This window comes from Nematolebias whitei, chromosome 5, assembly GCF_014905685.2.
Source record: "Nematolebias whitei isolate Nwh7 chromosome 5, NemWhi1, whole genome shotgun sequence".
Classification (NCBI taxonomy): Eukaryota; Metazoa; Chordata; class Actinopteri; order Cyprinodontiformes; family Rivulidae; genus Nematolebias; species Nematolebias whitei.
This window is the reverse complement of record NC_056502.1, coordinates 40244315-40264579: the sequence shown is the minus strand read 5'-3', so window position 1 is coordinate 40264579 and position 20265 is coordinate 40244315. Positions and strand designations below refer to the sequence as shown.

Below are 20265 nucleotides of genomic sequence, written 5' to 3'. Positions count from 1 at the left end.
TTGTTGTTGTTGTTGTTGTTGTTGTTGTTGTTGTTGTTGTTGTTGTTAAGCACTTTGATAACACGTTATGTTTTAAATGTGCTCTATGAATAAAGTTGACTTGACTTGACTTTGTGATAATTTAAACATAATCATTGTCTGTGTATTTGCCTCTTCTGCCTTTTGGTGTTTTTTTAATTTTATTTATTTATTATTTTTAAGATATACAACGAGGAGGAACTACTTCATGGAAAACTGGACCTTCTCAGTGACACAAACATGGTGGACTTTGCCATGGATGTGTACAGAAATCTGTATCCTGGCAAGGAAATTCCTCATAGTAAGTGTTGATGTTTTTTGGACACCCGCTACTCTGTCCTTTCTCTCCAGAGGTAAAACAAAAAATAAATAAATACGTAAAAAAATAAATAAGCACCGTAAATATTGTTTTATTAGCATCATAAAGTGCTACTTGCTGCACACCACTCACTCCATTCTGAATTGATTTACCAGTAAATGTTTATTTTACAGTGTTTTCAGTACTGGGGTCCAGACCGTGTACATGCTGGTTTATGATGTTGCTGAAGCTAATCTCTTTCTTTATCTTCTGCGTGTCAGCTCTCAAGGAGAAGAGGACAGAGGTTGTGGCCCAGCTGAAGCAGCTGCAGTCGGAAACCGAACCCATTGTCAAGATGTTTGAGGACCCCGAGACCACAAAGCAGATGCAGTCCACCAGGTAAGTAGAACTCATGGTAGAGACAAAAGTCAAGTTCATAACAAATTCATTGCTTTTGATTTTTGGTTAGATGTTTAGTTCATCATCAAAATTATTTGTTGTTGCCTTGTTTGTTTGTTTGTTTGTTTTGAAGGGCAATTTAGAGTTAAATGAGATCTAAAACCATTAATGTTGCTTTTGTTCGATATATGTTTTTGGTTTGCCATCTGTGTTTAGTGAAGATGAACTCCTATTTTGATTCATGAAATATCTGTCAGTAACGATTTATATGAATATGTTTGGAAAACAACGTAAACTTAATTATTGGACAATTAAGAGCTTCCTGCAAGCAGCAAGACATCTCTACAGCGCTGTGAGCTAGTTCTGGTCAGGTGTTTCTGTAAATGAGAACTATTGACACTTTGACCTCTGCTTCATTCATCGGGACGATTTGATTCATACAGTCCTGTCTTTTAGTGCAAGTGTTCCTCAAAAGCTTAAGCAGAGATTCATTTAAGTTAAACAATTATTGTTCTATTTTGTGTTCTCATTTCTAATAATTGGTCATAAAAATACTCTTATCAGTCGACCTCTAAGCTAAGCCACGTCTGATGATGGATTTTTTTCACTGTTGATTCTTCTGTAAACCCAAACTACAGCTTTTTGTTTATCTGTATATTAAACATGGTGGGTCCATGCAGAGAGGTGCATGTGCAGCTGTTATGGGCTCTTAATCAGTTTTCTGCACTGTGCTGTGCAATACACAGCAGGTCGACATTCCCCTCTACAAGGAAAGCAGCAAGGAGCTTCTAGAAGCCGCCCATCTTCAGCTCCAAGCAGAGACAATCTGGCTTAAAGCAGTGAAGAATGCTTCAGCCTCAGTGAAATTCATTTAACACACCACACATACGTGCCAGTGAATGCACACTCGCTCATTCCTTTTATAAAACTGAATTTACCCTAGAAAGACGCATAGTTTCAATGTGGTGTCCACATAAATAGATTTTTGGTTGCAGGCAAAGTAGTAAAATGCGTTTGGGATACAACATTTTCGAGGAGCCAGTGCATTCCTTTATTTTGACAAACCCAAAGAGACACAGAGGCTGCGCTGGGGAATCAGTCTTCACTTTACTCACCAGATATAATGTTTGACATGGCTTGCATAGATTTATAGCCAAACCAAATTTAATAATTGGTCTATCACACTGTTTTAAACGTGAAAAGGCTCCTGTTTTCAACCAGAAGTGGAAAATGTACCTGAATGACGTTCTAAACACTCGTATGTCAGCCAAATGGCAGCTCAGCTCAAATAGCCTCTAACTACAGAAACTGTCTTGCTTTTTTCCAGGGACGGACGGATGCTTTTTGACTATTTGGAAGAAAAGCACAACGTAAGTTGTCGTGATTTGCTGACATCTCACTTCTTCGCAGTGTTTCCCGTGGCTCCTGTGTGAACCCATGGTAGTTGCAGGGGCAAAGTGGGCGGGACAGGTCGAGCAGGGAAAAGCAGAATTACTTCCCAAAACCCTTAACTCATTTTCAGGGTTTGTACGGCTTGCACAAATTCTGTGGACATTTACATTCTGTGGTGAATAGTTAAGAATAAACAGAATAACTTGGGACTCGTGGATAGAGCCGCAAGAATGCCGGAGCTTCTATATTTACCATGATGTTTGGCTTCCTACCCTCCCCTTCTTTGGTCCCCTCCCACTCCTATATCCTGCTGACCTGCATGCTATCCTCAGCATACCTCCACCCAGTCCAGGCATTGGGCCCCTCAACCTGTTAGAAGAAAAACTTCCTTTTAGGGTTTTCAACCAGGGTTCCCAGTGACTGGAAATCTGCGAAAACCTGGAAATTCACATTTTCCAGACAGAGAAAACTCAAGGAATTTAAGAAAAAACCATAAACAATCAGGGAATCTGAACACTACTCTGCTGATTAACAGATGATCTTATTGAGATTTTGACATGTTCATGTATTAATGCTAGTATTCTACTGTCACCGAGTCTGTTCTGCTGCTACATCGTGCATAGTGCATGTATCCTCACTGATTAGCTATGGGGACTTTTTAGTATCTGATGTTATATTCTGATTCATACTCGATAATCCAGGTAGAAAAATCCAACAAAGTTATCCTTACTTTGTTGGATGTCTGGTGTTCTACAAATACCATGTAATCAATTATTAGGAATGATTGTTGTACGGATCTACTACCTGTCATCTCTGAATGGGACTCTGCCTGCGACCAAAGACGCTCAATTCTGAGTGTTTTTGTGACTGAAAGAGCTCCTGGAATGTCAGGATTTACTCAGGGAATTTAGTTTTCATGAAATGATGGGAACCCTCTGAAAGCTTCAGCAGCCTGATGTGGGTGATGCAGGACAACAGCAAGTGCTGTTAAAACAGGAAGTCTACTCACCAAGTGACCACCTTGTGTGTAATATGCATTTATTTATTTATTTCCATTATTTGTCATGTGACCTGGCACATTTGGTTCAAAACATAAACATATTCATGCTGTTGAGGCAAAATACCACTGACTGAATAGTTTTTATTCAGTAGACAGTGCTGTGCCACTGCAGCAGGGGAATTATGATCTTGCAACATTGTTAGAAATACAAACTTTTAAAAAAAAATGTGGCTAAGATAGCATAATGAAAAACATTTACTTGGAGATTTTCTCTGATCAATATTAAAACTGTTTTCAGTCTTCAACACCAGTTTCCTCAGGCATCACAGCTGCATACAATTACAGAGCAAGCACAATGTTTAAATTGAAAGTATGCTCAAGTATTATTTTACTTGGGCTCCAAACATTTCATGCGTTCTCTGTGATATTTTAAACTGTCGTATTTTTTTCTTTTCAAGTTTCGTCAGGAGTACTTGGACACGCTGTACCGATATGCCAAGTTCCAGTACGAGTGTGGGAACTACTCTGGTGCTGCGGAGTACCTCTACTTCTTCCGCGTCTTGGTAAAGTTTCATCTTTGTGGCACATTTTGTATAATCATAATGGAGTTGCAGTAAATTGATGTTCGTGTTGTTTTATAGTGTCAGCTTTGTTTGTGTGCTCATTTACAGTACTGCTTATACAGAAACACATATATGTATCATTTATAATATTAGCTATATTATCAGCTGTTCAGTGTTTGGGGGAAGGCAGAAGCATTTTAAAAACAAAGAAAGTAACAAAAACCTATATATCTAAATCCATAATAAAGGTATAGTTGTACAATACCTTACAAAACAAACAAACAAAAAACAAGTTTTACCTTCAAGATAAAAATGAAATGCTACAAATATAATTATTTCTAGGGTTGCCACTATCATTATTTTGATAATCTTATTAAATAATTAATGATTTTGACAATTAACCTAAACAATTAATGTTCCTCCAATAATCAAAATTAATTTTTTTTCCACTTTGACATTTATCGTGTAGCACAAAACAAAAATGTTAATCTAAATTAAACTACACAAAATGGGTTTAGTGTGCCAACTCAACATGATCAAAAAAGTTCATTGTTAATGGTTATTCATCCTAATATTTGTATAAAACTATATAAAATAAAAGCCTTACTTTGCATGTTGGAAGGATGATATGAGTAACTAATCCAGCAAATTGTGTTGAGCAATTATTATTATTATTATTTTTTAATAAAAATGAAGTCACTTTTTTTTTAAGTGGATATAAACTAAAATAATTTAAAATATAATAATGGAACATATACATTTACTAAAAGGTTTTTTCACTAGGTCTTCCATCCATCCATTATCTTCCACTTGTTCCAAAGTCGGGTCACGGGGGCAGCAGCTTCAGCAGGGAGGCCCAGACATCTCTTTCCTCACCTATGGTCACGAACTCAGGGTAGTGACCAAAAGAATGAGATTGTGGATACAGGCGGTTGAAATGAGTTCCTCTGCAGGGTAACTGGACTCTCCCTTAGAGACAGGGTGAGAAGTTCAGTTATCAGGAGAGACTTGGAGTAGAACCGCTGCTCCTCCACATCAAGAGCTGCCAGTTGAGGTGGTTCAGCATCTGATAAGGATGCTCCCTGGGCGCCTTCCTAGGGAGGGGCATCGGGCATGTCTGAATAGGAGGAGATCCCAGCGAAGACTCGGGACTTTCTCTCAGTTGGCCTGGGAACCCTTGGAGTCCTCCCAGAAGAGCTGGAGGAGGTGGCTGAGGTTAGGAACGTAGACCAACCGGTAAACAGAGAGCTTTGCCTTACAGCTCAGCTCTCTTCACCACAACAGACCGGTACAGAGTCCACAATACTGCAGATGCTGCACCAATCCGTCTGTCAATCTCACGCTCCATTCTACCCTCACTTGTGAACAATACCCAAGTTGAACTCTTGAGGCAGAACCTCACCCTCGACCCAAAGAGAGCAACTTGGCCTATGCTTTTCAATTCATTCTTTTCACTACTTGCATGTACATTGTATGTAAATTTCTAAGTTACAAATGTTATTCATTAAACTATTAACTTTTTACAATTAAATGTGCCTAAAGTAGTCAAAGGTAACATGAATACAGTTGGTTACATTAAGTCTTCATGTTAAAACACACGTGCTGTGGTGAAATGTTACCCCGCTTGTCAAACTATAGTAAATTTCAAGCTGTTGGGATGTTTTATCCACTACAATAAAAAAAAAAGGGACAAAAAGAGCTCATGATATTTACTTTGAGTAATTTACTTAAAATACCATTGCCTAAAACAACAGAGGTTAAGAAGAAAACAAAGAAACGCGTGTATGTGTGAATACACACACACACACACACAAGTGTTTGTGAACAGTATTCTCCAACATGGGCCCAGTTTCTAGTTTTAAAGTGTCATGAAGTGACACAAGTTTTTCGGCACCGTTAAAAAATAGATGGTTTTGTCTGGGGCAGCTGTGGCTGAGCGGTTAGAGCAGTCCTCCTCCAATGCAAGAGTTGAGGGTTCGATTCCACCAGCAGTCACATGTTGAAGTGTCCCTGGGCAAGACACTGAACCCTCCATTGCCTCCCATGTGTGTCCCATGATATATGAATGTGAATTAAAAGCACTAATTAGTCTTTGTACAGATACATTAAATGTAATTTGACCATTCCTATCATTTGAGGAAACTATGCTTTCTAGTTTTTGCATTGCTTAAAAGTGTAGTTTCTTCAAATGATTGGAGTGACCACATGTTATTCTATTGTGGTGAATGCCACCATCACACCTGGTCCTGGATAGGAATAATTCCTCAACTTGTCAGGATCTGTCACTCAGCACCATCTTGGAGAATAGAAAGAAAAAAGCTAACTGTTCTTATACATAGTGCAAATACCCACTTGAATATGTTGCACAATAAACATTAAGGTTTGCTTGCATTCCCTGTTCAACTCCAGTCCAGAAAAAAACTCAAACTCCAAGCATTAACCATTACATTCATTATCCCTCAGCGATGGGGGACATTGGTGTACCACTTTTTGTCAGCAAGCTTGAAGTACTGCTCTACTTTAAACCCCTTGGCTTTTGAAAACTTTTCTAACCCAGGCCATTGGATGGTTAAGCAGGCACGGACTGCTTAATCTGCCTTAATGGTTTTAAAATTGTACTTTAAATGGAGCTGATGCTGTAAGATAATGGTGAATCTTTATTTCAATTGAAATGTTTAAGAAATGTAATTAAAAAAAATTAAATCAGAAAAATTGTCAACTAAAAATATTGATGTTGGCAAGTTATCATAGTTGCCATAATCAGTTATGAGTATTTGCAGCAGTCCTAATTAATTCACTCCCAAAGTGTTTTTGACTGCGAACAATAGTCCTCTCAACTTGATACTGGTGGTCAAGATTGACCACAGCTGGTGTCTCTTTTTTGTGTGTGCCAACTTTAAAAGGATTAGTTTGACCGCAGTCACTTTACTGACACAAATGGACTACATTGTCTTAATGACTGCAGATTTCAAGAATTCCTTTTGATTTTATTTTTGTGAGTGTTGGTCTGGATAAAGGCCCAGGCTGTCCTTGGTTCTTATGATCAGAAACTGCTTCTGAACCACTGATGCTCAGGTCTCATATGAACACAACAGTGTGGAGTCTGAGTTTTATACCACCATGAAATGAGATGCTGGTATTAAAGAACAAAGCTGTGGCTCCAAATTTGACTCCACCAAGTTTACATTTTCAGCTGATCATCAAAACTAATGTTTTTGATAAGATCTGATTAAAAAGTAAGCTGTTTAGTTGATATGATCATAGTAAAGTCAGACTATGGAAGGTTGTTCCACTTGTTGAACATGGAGGTGATGGTGTCATGCTCTGCTGCTTCGTTGATGAAAGACCTGGTACATTAGGAAGATGGATCAATAAGGACAAGGGCTTCATCCAACCTTATATGTAGCTCCAAAACAATAAACTTTATGGTGGAATTAAAATGCAAAGTCCAGACCTCAATGAAACGTGCAAGCTGGACTTAAAGTCTGTATAGGAATAACAAATTCAATTCAATTCTGCCAGCTCTGTTTAGATAAGTGGAACGACTCTTCTAGAATTACATAAACTTTTTATGGCTACAGGCAAAATCTGGGCAAGTTAATCGACATGCATCTATTTTAGGTGTATGTATTCATATTTTTGGACAGTGGCAAAAATACAAGAAAGAACTGGAAGTGGCATTAATGAAAACGATGACATTCTCTTTGGTAGTGACAAGGATGGATAAGATTAGGAATGAGAGCATCAGAAGTACAGCACATGTTGAACAACTGGGAGATAAAGTGAGAGAGGCCAGACTGAGATGGTTTGGACATGTCCAGAGGAGGGACAGTGGGTATACTGGTAGAGGGATGTTGGAAATGCATCTGCCAGGAAAAAGACAAAGAGGAGGTATATGGATGCAGTTAGAGGGACATGGAGGTAGTTGGAGTGAGGACAGAGGATGCAGAGGACAGAGTGAGATGGAGGAGGATGACTCGCTGTGGAGACCCTGAAGAGGGAACAGCTGAAAGAAAAAAGTATTTACTTTATTATTTTTTTTACCTATATGTGAACTTTTCAACCTTGTATTGACTTTAGTAGAGGCTGTACAGATCTCATTTTTTATATTAAAGACATCAATTGTGTGGCACAGAAATTTTAGTGGGATTGTTTTAATCCTTCTAAAAGCAAATGCCTGTGTGGGAGGGGTAAATAAAATTTGATTTAAGTGAATGTAAAAAGCTTATGTTGGTGCCTATTTAATTCTTTCTACATCTTCTGTTTTAAGAGGCTGCTGTTGTAAGATTCAAGTGAGATCTTTTATGGGCCAAGTGATCAGTGGCAGGCTGCATAATCTGTCTGTCGTCTTCTCACAGGGGCGGGCACGTCCAGACAGCTTATTGATTTTTGAACTGTGGCCAGAGAGTCCCCAGTCACGACTTCCAAGCATCTACTCACCAAATGGGTTTTCCCTTCTATTTTCCACATCCCTGAGATGCTCTCCTGTGCCCTCGCCACACTCTACACATTAACAGTACAATTGCATCAGGTCATGCACTGTCACGACTCTCATGTACCATTGATGGGATGCAGTTACACACTAGAAGATCACACCACGCTAGCCACATTGGCATCACCTCAGCCCACTGTTTTGCCACCGACATCAGAAAATGGATACTTCGAAATCCACATCTTGTTAAAAATGGCTACATTCTTTATTAGTAATATTTTCATTTTGTGTGTTCAGTGAACCTACGTTCATCCTAAACATGCACTCTGAGCACTAAGCAAGATCTTTGTTTATAACTAAATCTACAACTGATTAACTTTTTAAGTCGATCTGAATCAAGGGGGCTGACAGAGCTACGGTAATTAACTTTAGCCAACACACAAATTAATATACCGTTTCTCACTAAATTATACATAATTTAGCATAAATTTGATGCTGCAGTAGCTGAGAATCATTCCCATCACCTACGTCAAATAATAACTGATAACTTAAAACCTTATCTAACTTTGGCCTGCAAGGCAGTGGATGATATGCATTTCTTCTAGGAATTTACCATTGACCTTTACCTGACTATTTGAGAACAGCTAAAAGGCCAAATGCAACCCATAGACTCTAGTTCGCATGACCAGAATTTTTTTTCACATTAATCTGTTTTAGCTTCTGTGCATCATGATTACCTTAGTTTTGCTCCATATTTGCCCCCATTGCAAAGTGAAGTGGGTAAATTGGAAATTCTGTCAGTCCACATTGTGAGCACGATGACTCGAAAAATAAGTGAGATACAGATTTCCATTTTGGTGTGTGGTTGCATCTAGGCATAAAAAAGTTTCTTTCGAAAATTGGGTTGCCACATAAAAATCCAAGATGGCTGTCGCCGTAAACGTCCATCAGTGTTGTGAGCATGTTAACTTAAAAAGATAATGAGGTACCAACTTGCATTTTGGTGTTTGATTGCATCAAGGTGTAAAAATGGTCCCTATCAAAAATTGAGTTGTCATGTTAGAATCCAAGATGGCCACCATCATGTACAGTGCATAATAATAATAATGTGTAAACTGACCTCCCCTGTCATTTGAAGGAACTATGCTTTGTAGTTTTTATATTGCAAAAAAGTATACCAGTGGTTTCTTCAAGTGACTGGGATAGCCAAAGATTAATTTAATATTTATTGTGCCCAAGACCATCATTGGCCTGGCTCCCCAATTTCTTCCTCCACTTACATTCATTTGATCCATTCATCACTCTACAGTGCCTCGGCCAATCCCCCGCCCCACCTCTGTTCTTACGCAGTGTAACTTTTACCCACTTTAATATCTTTCATCAAAAACATTGTTTACTTGCATTCCCTGTTCAATTCTAGTCCAGAGCAACACTCATCACAAAAACTACAAACATTTACCTTTCAAATCCCTCAGCAACCGGGGACATCGGCATACAGCTTGTTATTCTCTTGTCATTGCCACAGCCTCTGGAGAGGGTTTATACCTCAGTTAAATGTGAGATGTGTTAATATAAATTGAAGGTTCTGTAAGGTCAAAGTGCTGAGTCACCGTAGGAAACACTATAGAACTTGTATGCAATGAGAATAGTAGTGGTGTCAACTGTTGCCTTCTCCATAGCTGCTTTTTTTAAGGTCTTTAAGGTTTGGTTTCTTCACAATTGGCCCTAATCTCACATTGACTTGGGCAATTGATCTCTTTCAAAGAGTAATACTGTACCGTACATTTAATTGTAATTCTTCAGATGTTATCTTGTATTGGTAAGCTCAATTGAGCTAAAGGCCTTTCAGTGACCAGTTCAACCAGCCTGCATAGTTGATGGTTTCCAAATGTCATCCATTTGTTTGCCAGCTTCAGTTTGACTTGGGTCCAGCATTTGGCTTTGTGGTAAATATTTGTGCCAAACCCAGTCCTGAGAGAATGGACAACTTTAAGGTCAACATTTCTTTTAAATTCACGAATGAAAAAAACTGAGACAATCTATTGCTTTAATTTGCATCTGCACTGTGTTGCCTCTTATTTTCCAGATGTCAAGTCTGATTCGTCATGCAGATTGTTGAATTGTTCTCGCGTGAAAATCTTGGAAATCACTGGTAGAATCATGAACCATTTTTCCTATAATCTTTTTAACCCAAAGCAGTTGATGTGTTATTTTACTTATCTGCTTTGCTCTGTGGAGGGGGAAAATGTGCTTCCACAGTGATGAGTAAGGCAGGAAAAACTTGTAGGGCTCCTTAAACGTCGTAAAGGATCTGTCTCATTGTTCCATCAACAGTTGTTTATGCCTTTACATCTTTTTTTGTGTAAACCAAAATTGCTCTAATTGAGTTCAGTTGCTGAAAGTTCAGCATAGCCTTTAACAATTCCTTCACCCCACATATTGTTTGACCTCTGATAAGTTCAAGCCAGATTAGAGTCTGTAACTAAATATTTGTTGCCTATACTTGAAAACGCAAGAGGCTTTTTAGAAGGGGAAAAGGGTAGAAATGGATTTCATTAGTTGGAGCCTGTGCATGCTTCTCCCCCTCCTTTCTTTTCAGTGTTTTTGTGGACCTCCCATCCTCACAAGCCCCTTGTCTGTCTCTCCCTCCCTCATATGAGAGAGGTGAGGCTCCATAAAGTCATTTAACGTGGGAAACCCAGTCAATTAAACGAAGGAAACCAGCCTTGCAAAATCCATGCCTCAGGTCTTGTTACAGTGTGGCCTAGCCCGAAAAGAGCAACTTATTCATATCATCACTTAATGCAGGGATTGAATGTTAAGAATAAAGATTGAGTATCCCGACTGAACCCTAGCACAGTAAATTTATTGTTGCTGGTCAGTCAGTGAAAATGTGCCCGTTTCACAAACCAGTGGAAACTTAAGGTAACTGCTGGAAAAACCCAGGTATTGAAACTTTTCTAGCGTGGCCACTAGTGAAAGCCAGACTCTGTGTTTGTGTGTGTGTGTGTGTGTGTGTGTGTGTGTGTGTGTGTGTGTGTGTGTGTGTGTGTGTGTGTGTGTGTGTGCGTGTAGAAATCTGCCATAATGACCTGGAGGTCAGCCAAATGTAGCAGACAGACTTCCAAAAGAGAGACAAAAGGAAACGAAACAACACTTTACAGCTGAATCGTTGACCTTTACACCAGCAGAATAGCCACGTTCTTCTCTCACCGTTAGAAAATTGATTCTAACTTGTGTGTATTTTAATAATTTAGTGAAATTTTATATATTTCTACTTCACTCCTTCATATGTTATTTCAATATCTAATAAAAACAACAGACACACAAGTAAATATATGAATAATCTTTCCAATTAGTGTGGTTACAACCAAAACCTGCCCTTTTCCTCTTATTTGCCCGTCTGTCACAGTTCGGTCTATTTCAGCGGCTGTCTCATGGCGTACGGGGGTGTGTGGTCAGCATCTAGGTTTTTCTGGAAGCTCAGCAGACACCCACCCTGACTTCCTGCTTGACTCATGTCACTGCATCTGGTGTTTAGTGTTATTGTGAACTACTATAGCGCAGAGTTTCCCATGAGCCCTTGGGCGTAGTCCAGTGTCCACTACGGAGTGATTGCACTGTTTAGGATCAGAGACATTCTCAACCTGCATTTCATTACCTGAGTTGTCTTTTGTTTGTTTTAGGCTGTTCTGGAAATTGGAAACAGTAGTCTGCAACATGTTTCAGAGTAATTATCCTCTCAAAGACCTGTCTTGGGATCGGTTCATATTTCAGCCTAATGAACTTGTATGGGGCAATGGTTAAAAGTTGTTGGAACAAAATTTCAGTAATTTGCACTAAAATATTGACAAGTCAACTGCTTCAGAAGCTCAGTCCATTAAAACTTTGGTTAAAGTAAAACTTTGGTTAAACACAGCAGTAAATCTTCCTACATTTAAACTAAACAAGGTATCCAGAAAGTGTAGCTTCTGAAATGTATTGACCTACAGCCTTCTCAATAACTTTTAGAGTAGGAGGCTAATGGCTCAGACACAGGTTCTGTGTGGTGAAATGAACACAGACTGATTAATCACTGATCACTGATGAAAATGTCTCATCAGCATCACAAGCATGAAAAGAGGTATGAAGTCATAATCTGCAGCAGCTGTCAATCAATTTGCAGAGCGAGATAATATACATTTTAAAGAATCTAAAAATTAATTATTTCTCAATGAATTTCTTTCTTTATTTTGCAGCAGTCCAGCTGAATGCATGCAGCTCAAAAGCTTCACTTTGTTTTTACAGACAAGATCATTAAATCTGATCGACATCAAAAGCATCATATTGTGTACATTTGAACAGGAAGGTTTTAACACTTTAACTTTGACTATTCATGTTCCTCAGGGGGGAGGGGGGGATCTACCACCTTATTTAACTGCTTAAAAATAATATTTTAAAAAAAAATTCCACAAAAAACTAGTCATACTTTTTAGAGCTGTCTCAGCCTGAAGTAAAAAATATCTAACGAAAAGGTTTTTTTTTATTTAAAATATTTATTTAGGGTCTTTTGTTTTGAAAACCAAATCCACATTTCAGAATTTATTTATTTATTTTTTAATTGACACTGTATTTTTAAAAAAAGGGTATTTTCCTCCATCACTACGCCCTCTGGGTCAACATCCACATCCTCCCCTGTTCTCTAGAGCTCAGAACTGATGCTTGGTTCTGGTGGTCTAGTAAAAGAGGTTCTGGACAGACACGCACCCGCCCCTAACCCAGCGGAGTCGGACCTTCTAGTGGGGCTTGGCCCACTCTTCCTCTCCATCTTCTAAAACAAATCATGGTCCTCCTCTTCATCAACAAAGTCCTCACTGTCTGACTCAGACTGTTTGATTCCTTCATGATCCTCTCCTCTGTCTAAGAGGTTCTGACTCGGCGCTTCTATCCTCCTCTGGGTCCGCAGCTCCGCCTCACATTCAAAAATCGTATTGTTTTGAATCAAACACACTAAAACTGACTAAACTAAACACTAAGCTACACCCTAACTATAAAACCCAAACATGCTAAATATCACAAATCTCTCAAACCTCATGACTCACTCCCGCTCTCACTGTGACTTAATCGTGCACTGAACTCCATTCAACATCTGCGTCGTTTTCTTCTTCTTTCTGTAGCTTTTTTTGGCGCTTGACAAATGACTTCAGAACCTCTGTCAGAAAGGAGGGGGCAGTTGTTTATCTGTTCAGCGGGGGGGTGGGAGGTGAAAGTGAAGGGCGATGGGGGTGTTTTGTCCCTGACACTGCCCGTCTTTGCTGCAGCCTCTTGCTTTAATGCGCTTCAGATATGACAATGATTGTCAGAAAAAGGTGTGGCGTGGATCATTTATCATAACTCTCGTTCTACCTGGCCTATGAAAACAAAGGGACAGTTTGTCTAAGCCTTGTCATGTATGTTCTTATAGAAGTCCTACAATTTGGATCAGAATGGTCTGCGTTCAAACTACCAAGCTAGTGCAGATAAAGGGTTCCAGATGACCTCTGAAGTTGGTCTGTGAACGGACATCTTCCAATATTCATTAGGAGCTTTTATAACATGTACTTAGAGTTGTACAGACGCAATTAGATCACACAGAAGTTATTGCACTGGTTGAACAAGATCTAAATCGGTGGTCACCAACACGATGCCCACGGGCACCTGGTTGCCTGCAGGGACCACATGAGTTGCCCGCTGGGCTTGTTCTAAAAATAGCACTCATCCTCAAGGAGCACCACCTAAAAAATGTCATTACTGGTAATTATATTTTTAAATTTAAGAAATAACATTTGCAAGGATGTATATTTGAAATGAAAATGATTAATACAATTTTTTAAAAAGAAATAGTTTCACATATACAGTTTAGCAATAGTGTCTGGGGTCAAATTTCAGAATCATGCATAGGTCACTCCCATCTCTGCAGCTACAAGCTAGTTTTACCTCCCAAGAGTCTAAAATGGCAGAAAAACGTAAGAAAACATATTTATTTTATTATTATTTTTGATTAACCTTTATTTAACCAGGCAAATCCCATTGAGCTCACAGATCTCTTTTGCAAGGGAGGCCTGGGACATTTGTTCACAGTGACTGGGAGGAAGAGTTCTTTTTACGCTTGTGACAGACGTGTGTCTGTGTCTCATTAGTGGCTGTGGCGACAGCAAAACGACATGGAGTGACTCTTCACCAGCTAACATGCTAGCTTCAATGCTAACTACCCCCTGGTGGCTCACATCAGGCAGAAGAATGTCAGAGAGTTAAAGGCAGCTTTGAGCAAATGGCAGACAATTTTTATGAGACATTTTCTGATGAGGTCTTGAAAAAAGCAATGATGAAATATGTGAAAAAATAATTTATTTAAAAAGAGTAAAATATACGATGATTAGTTAAAATGATTTTTAAGAAATGTACAGCACTTTGTTGCATCTGTGATTCTTTTAAAGGGCTTAATAAATTTATTGTTGTTGTTGTTGTTGTTGTTGTTGTTGTTGTTGTTGTTGTTGTTGTTGTTGTTAATAAAAATGCTGCAGATCTGAGGTCATAACTAAAGTCACATGATTATTTAAAAATGTCAGTTTTTTTATATTACTGATAATTTGTATCTACAGGTTAGAGCTCTTCTGTAGTGTTATAAACACAACCGTTAGTGCAACCAGGGCTTGACTGGAAGATTTTACTTTTAATAGGTTCTTATAAAATGTTACAGAAGTTGTTTAATGGTAAAAGGCACATTTTGAATGAATGTTACAAATGTGTTCATTCCTACAAAACAGTTAATAAAATATTTATAAAATACATTGAATTTTAAATGGTACTGATTGAGATTAACATAAAAGAAATGGTAATTTATGTTTAAATATCAGTTTTCTGCTGTAATACATCATCTGTTTTGTTCCCTTTGTTTGGGACTGGAGCCCATCTCCGCTGCTTTCAGGTGAAGGCAGGGGACACCCAGGACATGTCTCCAGCCTGTCTCAGAGACAGACAACGAGACAAACAACCATCCACACTCCCAGTCACAGCTAGGAACAATTTACAGTCGCACAGAAGAACAAAAAAGGGATTCAAACTGAGGACTCAAGTTATCGATTGAGAGTTCTAATCACTAATTATCAATAATAATTGATCACATGCTAAATCCTTACTGATGATCATTGTGGGGAGTTTTTAATAATACATATCAGATCAGATGTGATCAGGCAGTCATATACTCACATGTATGTAAATGTATTATTAATACTATAATTAAAGGTGAGCACTTCGTGTCATTTGATCCCACTGAAGTAGTTCTGTCTCAAAAAGGTTGGTGACCCATGAGCTAAAGAGCACTGTCAGTGACAGACACACATGTGATTATCATGGTGACCCTAAGGAGCCACGGGCAGCAGCCTAAACATTTCTTTCAATCTTGTTTAATTTTAGACTTTTAAGTTTATACACTAAGATGTAGACATTCTGTTTGGTATGCTCATGTCAAAAATAATCCCAAATTACTGTTAGGCTTTATAGGAAAAAGTTGTATGTTGGAATCAGTTGTGACAATGCACCAGTCAAAACGTCGTCAGATATTTTCCCAGTTTAAAGTGAATCAGATATGATTTTATAAATGAATGTCCTTTGAGTTATATCTTTGTAATTTTGCATTGTGTAATGTTTTTATGTCATCTAAATAAGAATACTTAGTGCAAGATGACGCCAATAAACCAGACAATAAAACCCTGGCTCACTTGTGCTTTCCGATGTTTATTAAACTTTTATTTTTTCTAAATGGTGTTTTATGGCACTTGTTTTGTACTGCATGTTTGAGTGGGTCAACAAATTGTAACAAGTGTACCTTATTTTTTCTCAAGGTCCCATCTACAGACAGAAATGCCCTGAACTCTCTGTGGGGCAAGCTGGCCTCTGAGATCCTGATGCAGAACTGGGATGCAGCCATGGAGGACCTAACCCGCCTGAGAGAGACTATTGATAACAACGTAAATGTCCTACTTCTCAGAATTTGATACTGCATTTAGATTCCCTTACATAGACTGCCATATTGACATTTCACTTGGAGTACAGCTCTGCTGTGGCGTTTTATTTCTTACCACATGCACTCATCCGACTACTTAAGAACTTGAATCTGAGTCTGAGATGTTTTTGGTATTTGATTGCCATTTAGAGGGCAAGCACACAGGATTTTACTTGTACATTAATGACAAAAATCAGATTTAAATGTATTTGTCCATTTCCTTTCTCTCTTTTTTTTTTTTTCTTGTTTTTTATTCTCGCTTGATTGGATTTCTGTCTAGTCTGTGAGCTCCCCTCTGCAGTCCCTTCAGCAACGGACATGGCTCATTCACTGGTCTCTTTTCGTCTTCTTCAACCACCCCAAGGGCAGAGACAATATTATTGAGCTTTTCCTGTACCAACCACAGTAAGTACCAATCATTTACTATAGACTTTATTTATTTAACCTGAAAACTTTGAGTTGTCTTTGATCCTAAATGACAACTTTTGACAGAATACTGAGAGTTCGTTTTAATGATAATACTGCATACAAATACACTTGACAGGTAACGTTTTAAGTTAGAGGTACATTGAAAGTGGTATGTATTTGTTTTGCATCCCCACTGCTAACGCTACCAAATACAATCATTTTATACTTCTAAAGTAATGCTCAGCAACTATTTTTCCTCCATTTTATTTCATTTTATTTTTAATTTAGGGACTGGCTGTTGCTAAAAGTTATTTAATTTAATAGTGTTTGATTTGGAGTCATGAAAGTGCCATATCAAAATAATGGTTCGTTTTTGGCTTGCACTTGATTTAGAGTAAACTATTTGCTTTAATAACACATTTTTGGGTGGTGGGCTTTTTAGTGAACCCTGCTGGTATTTTTAAAGTGGTTTCAGAAATGTGTGTTTTTGTGTGGTCTGTTTACTCTCCAAGTTGAGAACCAGGCCATGTGTATCACAGATCGGAAACTTTATACACTGTGTTAAAATTTGCACCCCACCTATTTTGATGTCTTCGCTCCCTCCCCCTGTTCTGATTGCAGGCCTGTATAATTGTATAGATGATTGGGCTCCACAGACAGCATGACAAGAGACCACAACACAGCACACTCACATGTCTGGTTCTCTGAATTTTACTTAGTTTTTAATTTTATTGCGGATGATTAAGGAGACGTGCCCAATAATTACTCATGAAAAGCTCACCCAGCCATCTGTTTGGACAAACTGAGGTACTTTAGTGGGCTTTGCAATTTCAATGTAAAACATTCATGCTTTTTCCCCACTAAGACTTTGCTTGGCTCTCATTTCCCGTCTTTTGACCAGTACTTCCTTTGGCTAAAGTTGATAACAGTGGCTGGGTTCAACTTAACATTTGACCTCCCTTACCCCTGAAGTCAGTAGATGTACATTCAAAGCCTTTGTTTATGTACTGCTGACAAGCTATGCAGGCTCCAGGAGAAATTATGTTTAGTGAAGTAGAGACACAGGTGCAGAGCGGGCAAATGCTACTACAGAAATACATACTAAGTAACTTTATTCACAAAATCGCTCATTCTGTACTTCAGAATGGCTTTCCTTGTCAGTTGTGATATAAAATCTTGCCTTTTTCTTTCCTCAATCTTCATCCCCTGAAGAGTAGAGAATGTTTGAACTTGTATTATTGTTTTGATTTTTGCTGTATTTTACCAATACACTGCAGTGTTTGTAGCCTCAAAACTCAAAAAATTGAAAAGTAGTTGTCCCCAAATTGGGCTGTGATGAACGCCCAAAGAAATACGCTAGTGACTCTTGCAAGAATCTGTTATTGGAGCCCCCCGGAGAGTAAGTAGGTGTGAGTTCATCAAGGCCACAGCATGAAACTTTGCGGTCTTTCACAGGAGTCAAACAACTACAAAGAGAAGGAGGTAGCAAGCCAACGACAGGCTTTGCCAAGAAGCCCACTGCTGTTTTTAGACTCAACATCACAGCTGCCACAGGTTCTCTGTCCCTTTAATTGATTCACCTAATTAAACTGTTGTCAGCACTGTTCCTCTCTGCACCATATGTTTCCCTGGCTGTTGCTATGGGAGACCTGAAGGGCCCCACTCAACTTCCTCTCCAGGTTTGATGTGGTCAGTGAAGGATAGAGTTCAAAGATGGATATTTAGAGACCAGCTTTGGTGATAAAGGTTATGTCAAGTTAGTACTGTCTTGCCGAGGGACATGGTGGTTGTGTCACTATTGCATTTTTAAAGGCCCTTCTTTCCAAATCCGTTGTAAGGTTGCAGTCGGCCTGTAACAACATTGTGTACCTTGTGTTCAGCCCTTAGCAAGTTGACCTGTGGTTGGAGCATCAGTCACTCATGGATTGAGTTTCAGCTACTGGGCAGGTCTTTGCTCACTGATCTATATCTTCTTGCCTGGGTTTCCTCTACCCCCCCCCCCCCCCTTTACAGAACTCTTAATGAAAGAGATGGCTTAAAGCTGGAGCCCATGTGGAGAAATGGAGGTTCTATTGGGACATTCTGTTCAGCTGCAAAGGCTTTTTCTTAATTTAAAATGCCAGGGCTCTGAGAGGCAGCCAGAATGTTATATTGTGTGTCTTTTTAAAGATCATGTCTGTGCTTACATTGCATAAATAAGTGATTACTTTTATTCTCCCTGTTTTCAGATACCTCAATGCTATCCAGACTATGTGCCCCCACATCTTGCGTTACCTAACCACCGCAGTCATCACAAACAAGGATGTCCGTAAACGCAGACAGGTTTTAAAGGATTTGGTGAAAGTCATACAGCAGGTAAAAGGCTTGTTTTTATGCCTCGGTGTGTAGAAAAAGACCATTTTTATAGAAGAGTAAGTGCCCAATGCTTCCTTTAAGCAGGGCGAGTGTAAATTAAGAGTTTTGGCTTAGCTGAAGGAGACGTGTTCATTACTTCTGATGAACGGCATTGAACTGGCTGACTGTTTAATGCCCATAACTTTTTGTAAGTGACAGTTGTTCCTTCAGAGATTTTAGCCTGCTGTAGAGTTCAGAATAAATTTTCTCTCAAGCTTTTGTACATATTCTTCAGTATTGTGCCCAGTCTCAAGTTGGCCTACATAGCCAATACTATCAACAAGTTGAACAAACCTGTGTTTTACATGTATTGGTAATTATTTCTATTAGAACTATTAAACATTAGGAAATCATGCAGTTGGTGTATTGATATTGGATATATCAATGAAAATATCCTTTGCAGTAAACTCACAACACTTAACACTTTTGATGTGCTTTAGTGTTTCAGCTAAATCAGCTCTAGGTATTTGAGGCAGGAGGAGTCCATGTCTTTTCCAAAGATATTTTTGGCCTTCAGTTGGTGACTAATGGTTTATTGCAATTTTTACATTTATATTACAATGGCAATGTAGTTTGGATTTATTGTGTAGTCCTATATTATGTTAACACGGGGGATCTGTACTCTGAAGCCCCACGATGAGTGGAAAACCGAGAAGTAGAAATAGTAGTACAAGTAGTAAGTGGTAGTATATTTTAGTGTATCTATCTATAGATATACAGTGTTTCCCCTAGATGACTTGCCAATGCGGGGCGCTCATCTCGTCCGTGATTTTTGTCCGGGGGGTGGGGGGATGTGGGGGGGTGGGGACGGAGACTTGTCCTAAGCTGCGCAGCGCACTGTTTAAACCAACAGTTTTAGAGGGGGGATGGGGGACACAGATGCAGCCGCGCTGTTTGCACCGACGGTTTTAGAGCAGGGTGTGTGAGAGGAGAGAAACAGACACACATCTCAGCCACGCACTGTCTGAACCGACAAGTTTTTTTGGGGCGGGGGGAGAGACAGACGCACATCTGAGCTGTGCGCTGTTTGTACCGACAGTTTTCGAGTGGCGGGGGTGCGTTCAGCATGAAGGAAGAGGCTGCCTTTAGCTTTTTAGCTAGTGCACCTGCATTGCGAGCCGCTAGTTAAGCGTTACGTCAGCGCAGACAGGTGGTTGGAAGTGGGAAGTGGGAAGTGGGTTTGGTAGACGGGGCACACGGTTCTTTTGTTGGGGCGGGGCGCCCCGCTTGTATAATGGTAGGGGAAACACTGTGTAGAGACTTCAGAGCTTTAGATCACATTCATACACCCATGGGACACACATTAGAGACAATGAGGGGTTCAGTGTCTTGCCCAGG

General features: G+C 39.2%; 1 protein-coding gene across 1 annotated transcript in view; it reads left to right on the top strand.

The window, feature by feature from the left end:
- eif3ea (eukaryotic translation initiation factor 3, subunit E, a) overlaps positions 1-20265 on the top strand; it is a 44395-nt gene that overhangs the window by 5453 nt on the left and 18677 nt on the right. Inside the window, exons 2-8 of the mRNA XM_037676458.1 lie at positions 202-319; positions 598-715; positions 2043-2085; positions 3566-3670; positions 15965-16090; positions 16406-16530; positions 18762-18888. Of these exons, the coding sequence (XP_037532386.1) occupies positions 202-319; positions 598-715; positions 2043-2085; positions 3566-3670; positions 15965-16090; positions 16406-16530; positions 18762-18888 (762 nt within the window). The remainder of the gene's footprint in view (positions 1-201; positions 320-597; positions 716-2042; positions 2086-3565; positions 3671-15964; positions 16091-16405; positions 16531-18761; positions 18889-20265) is intronic.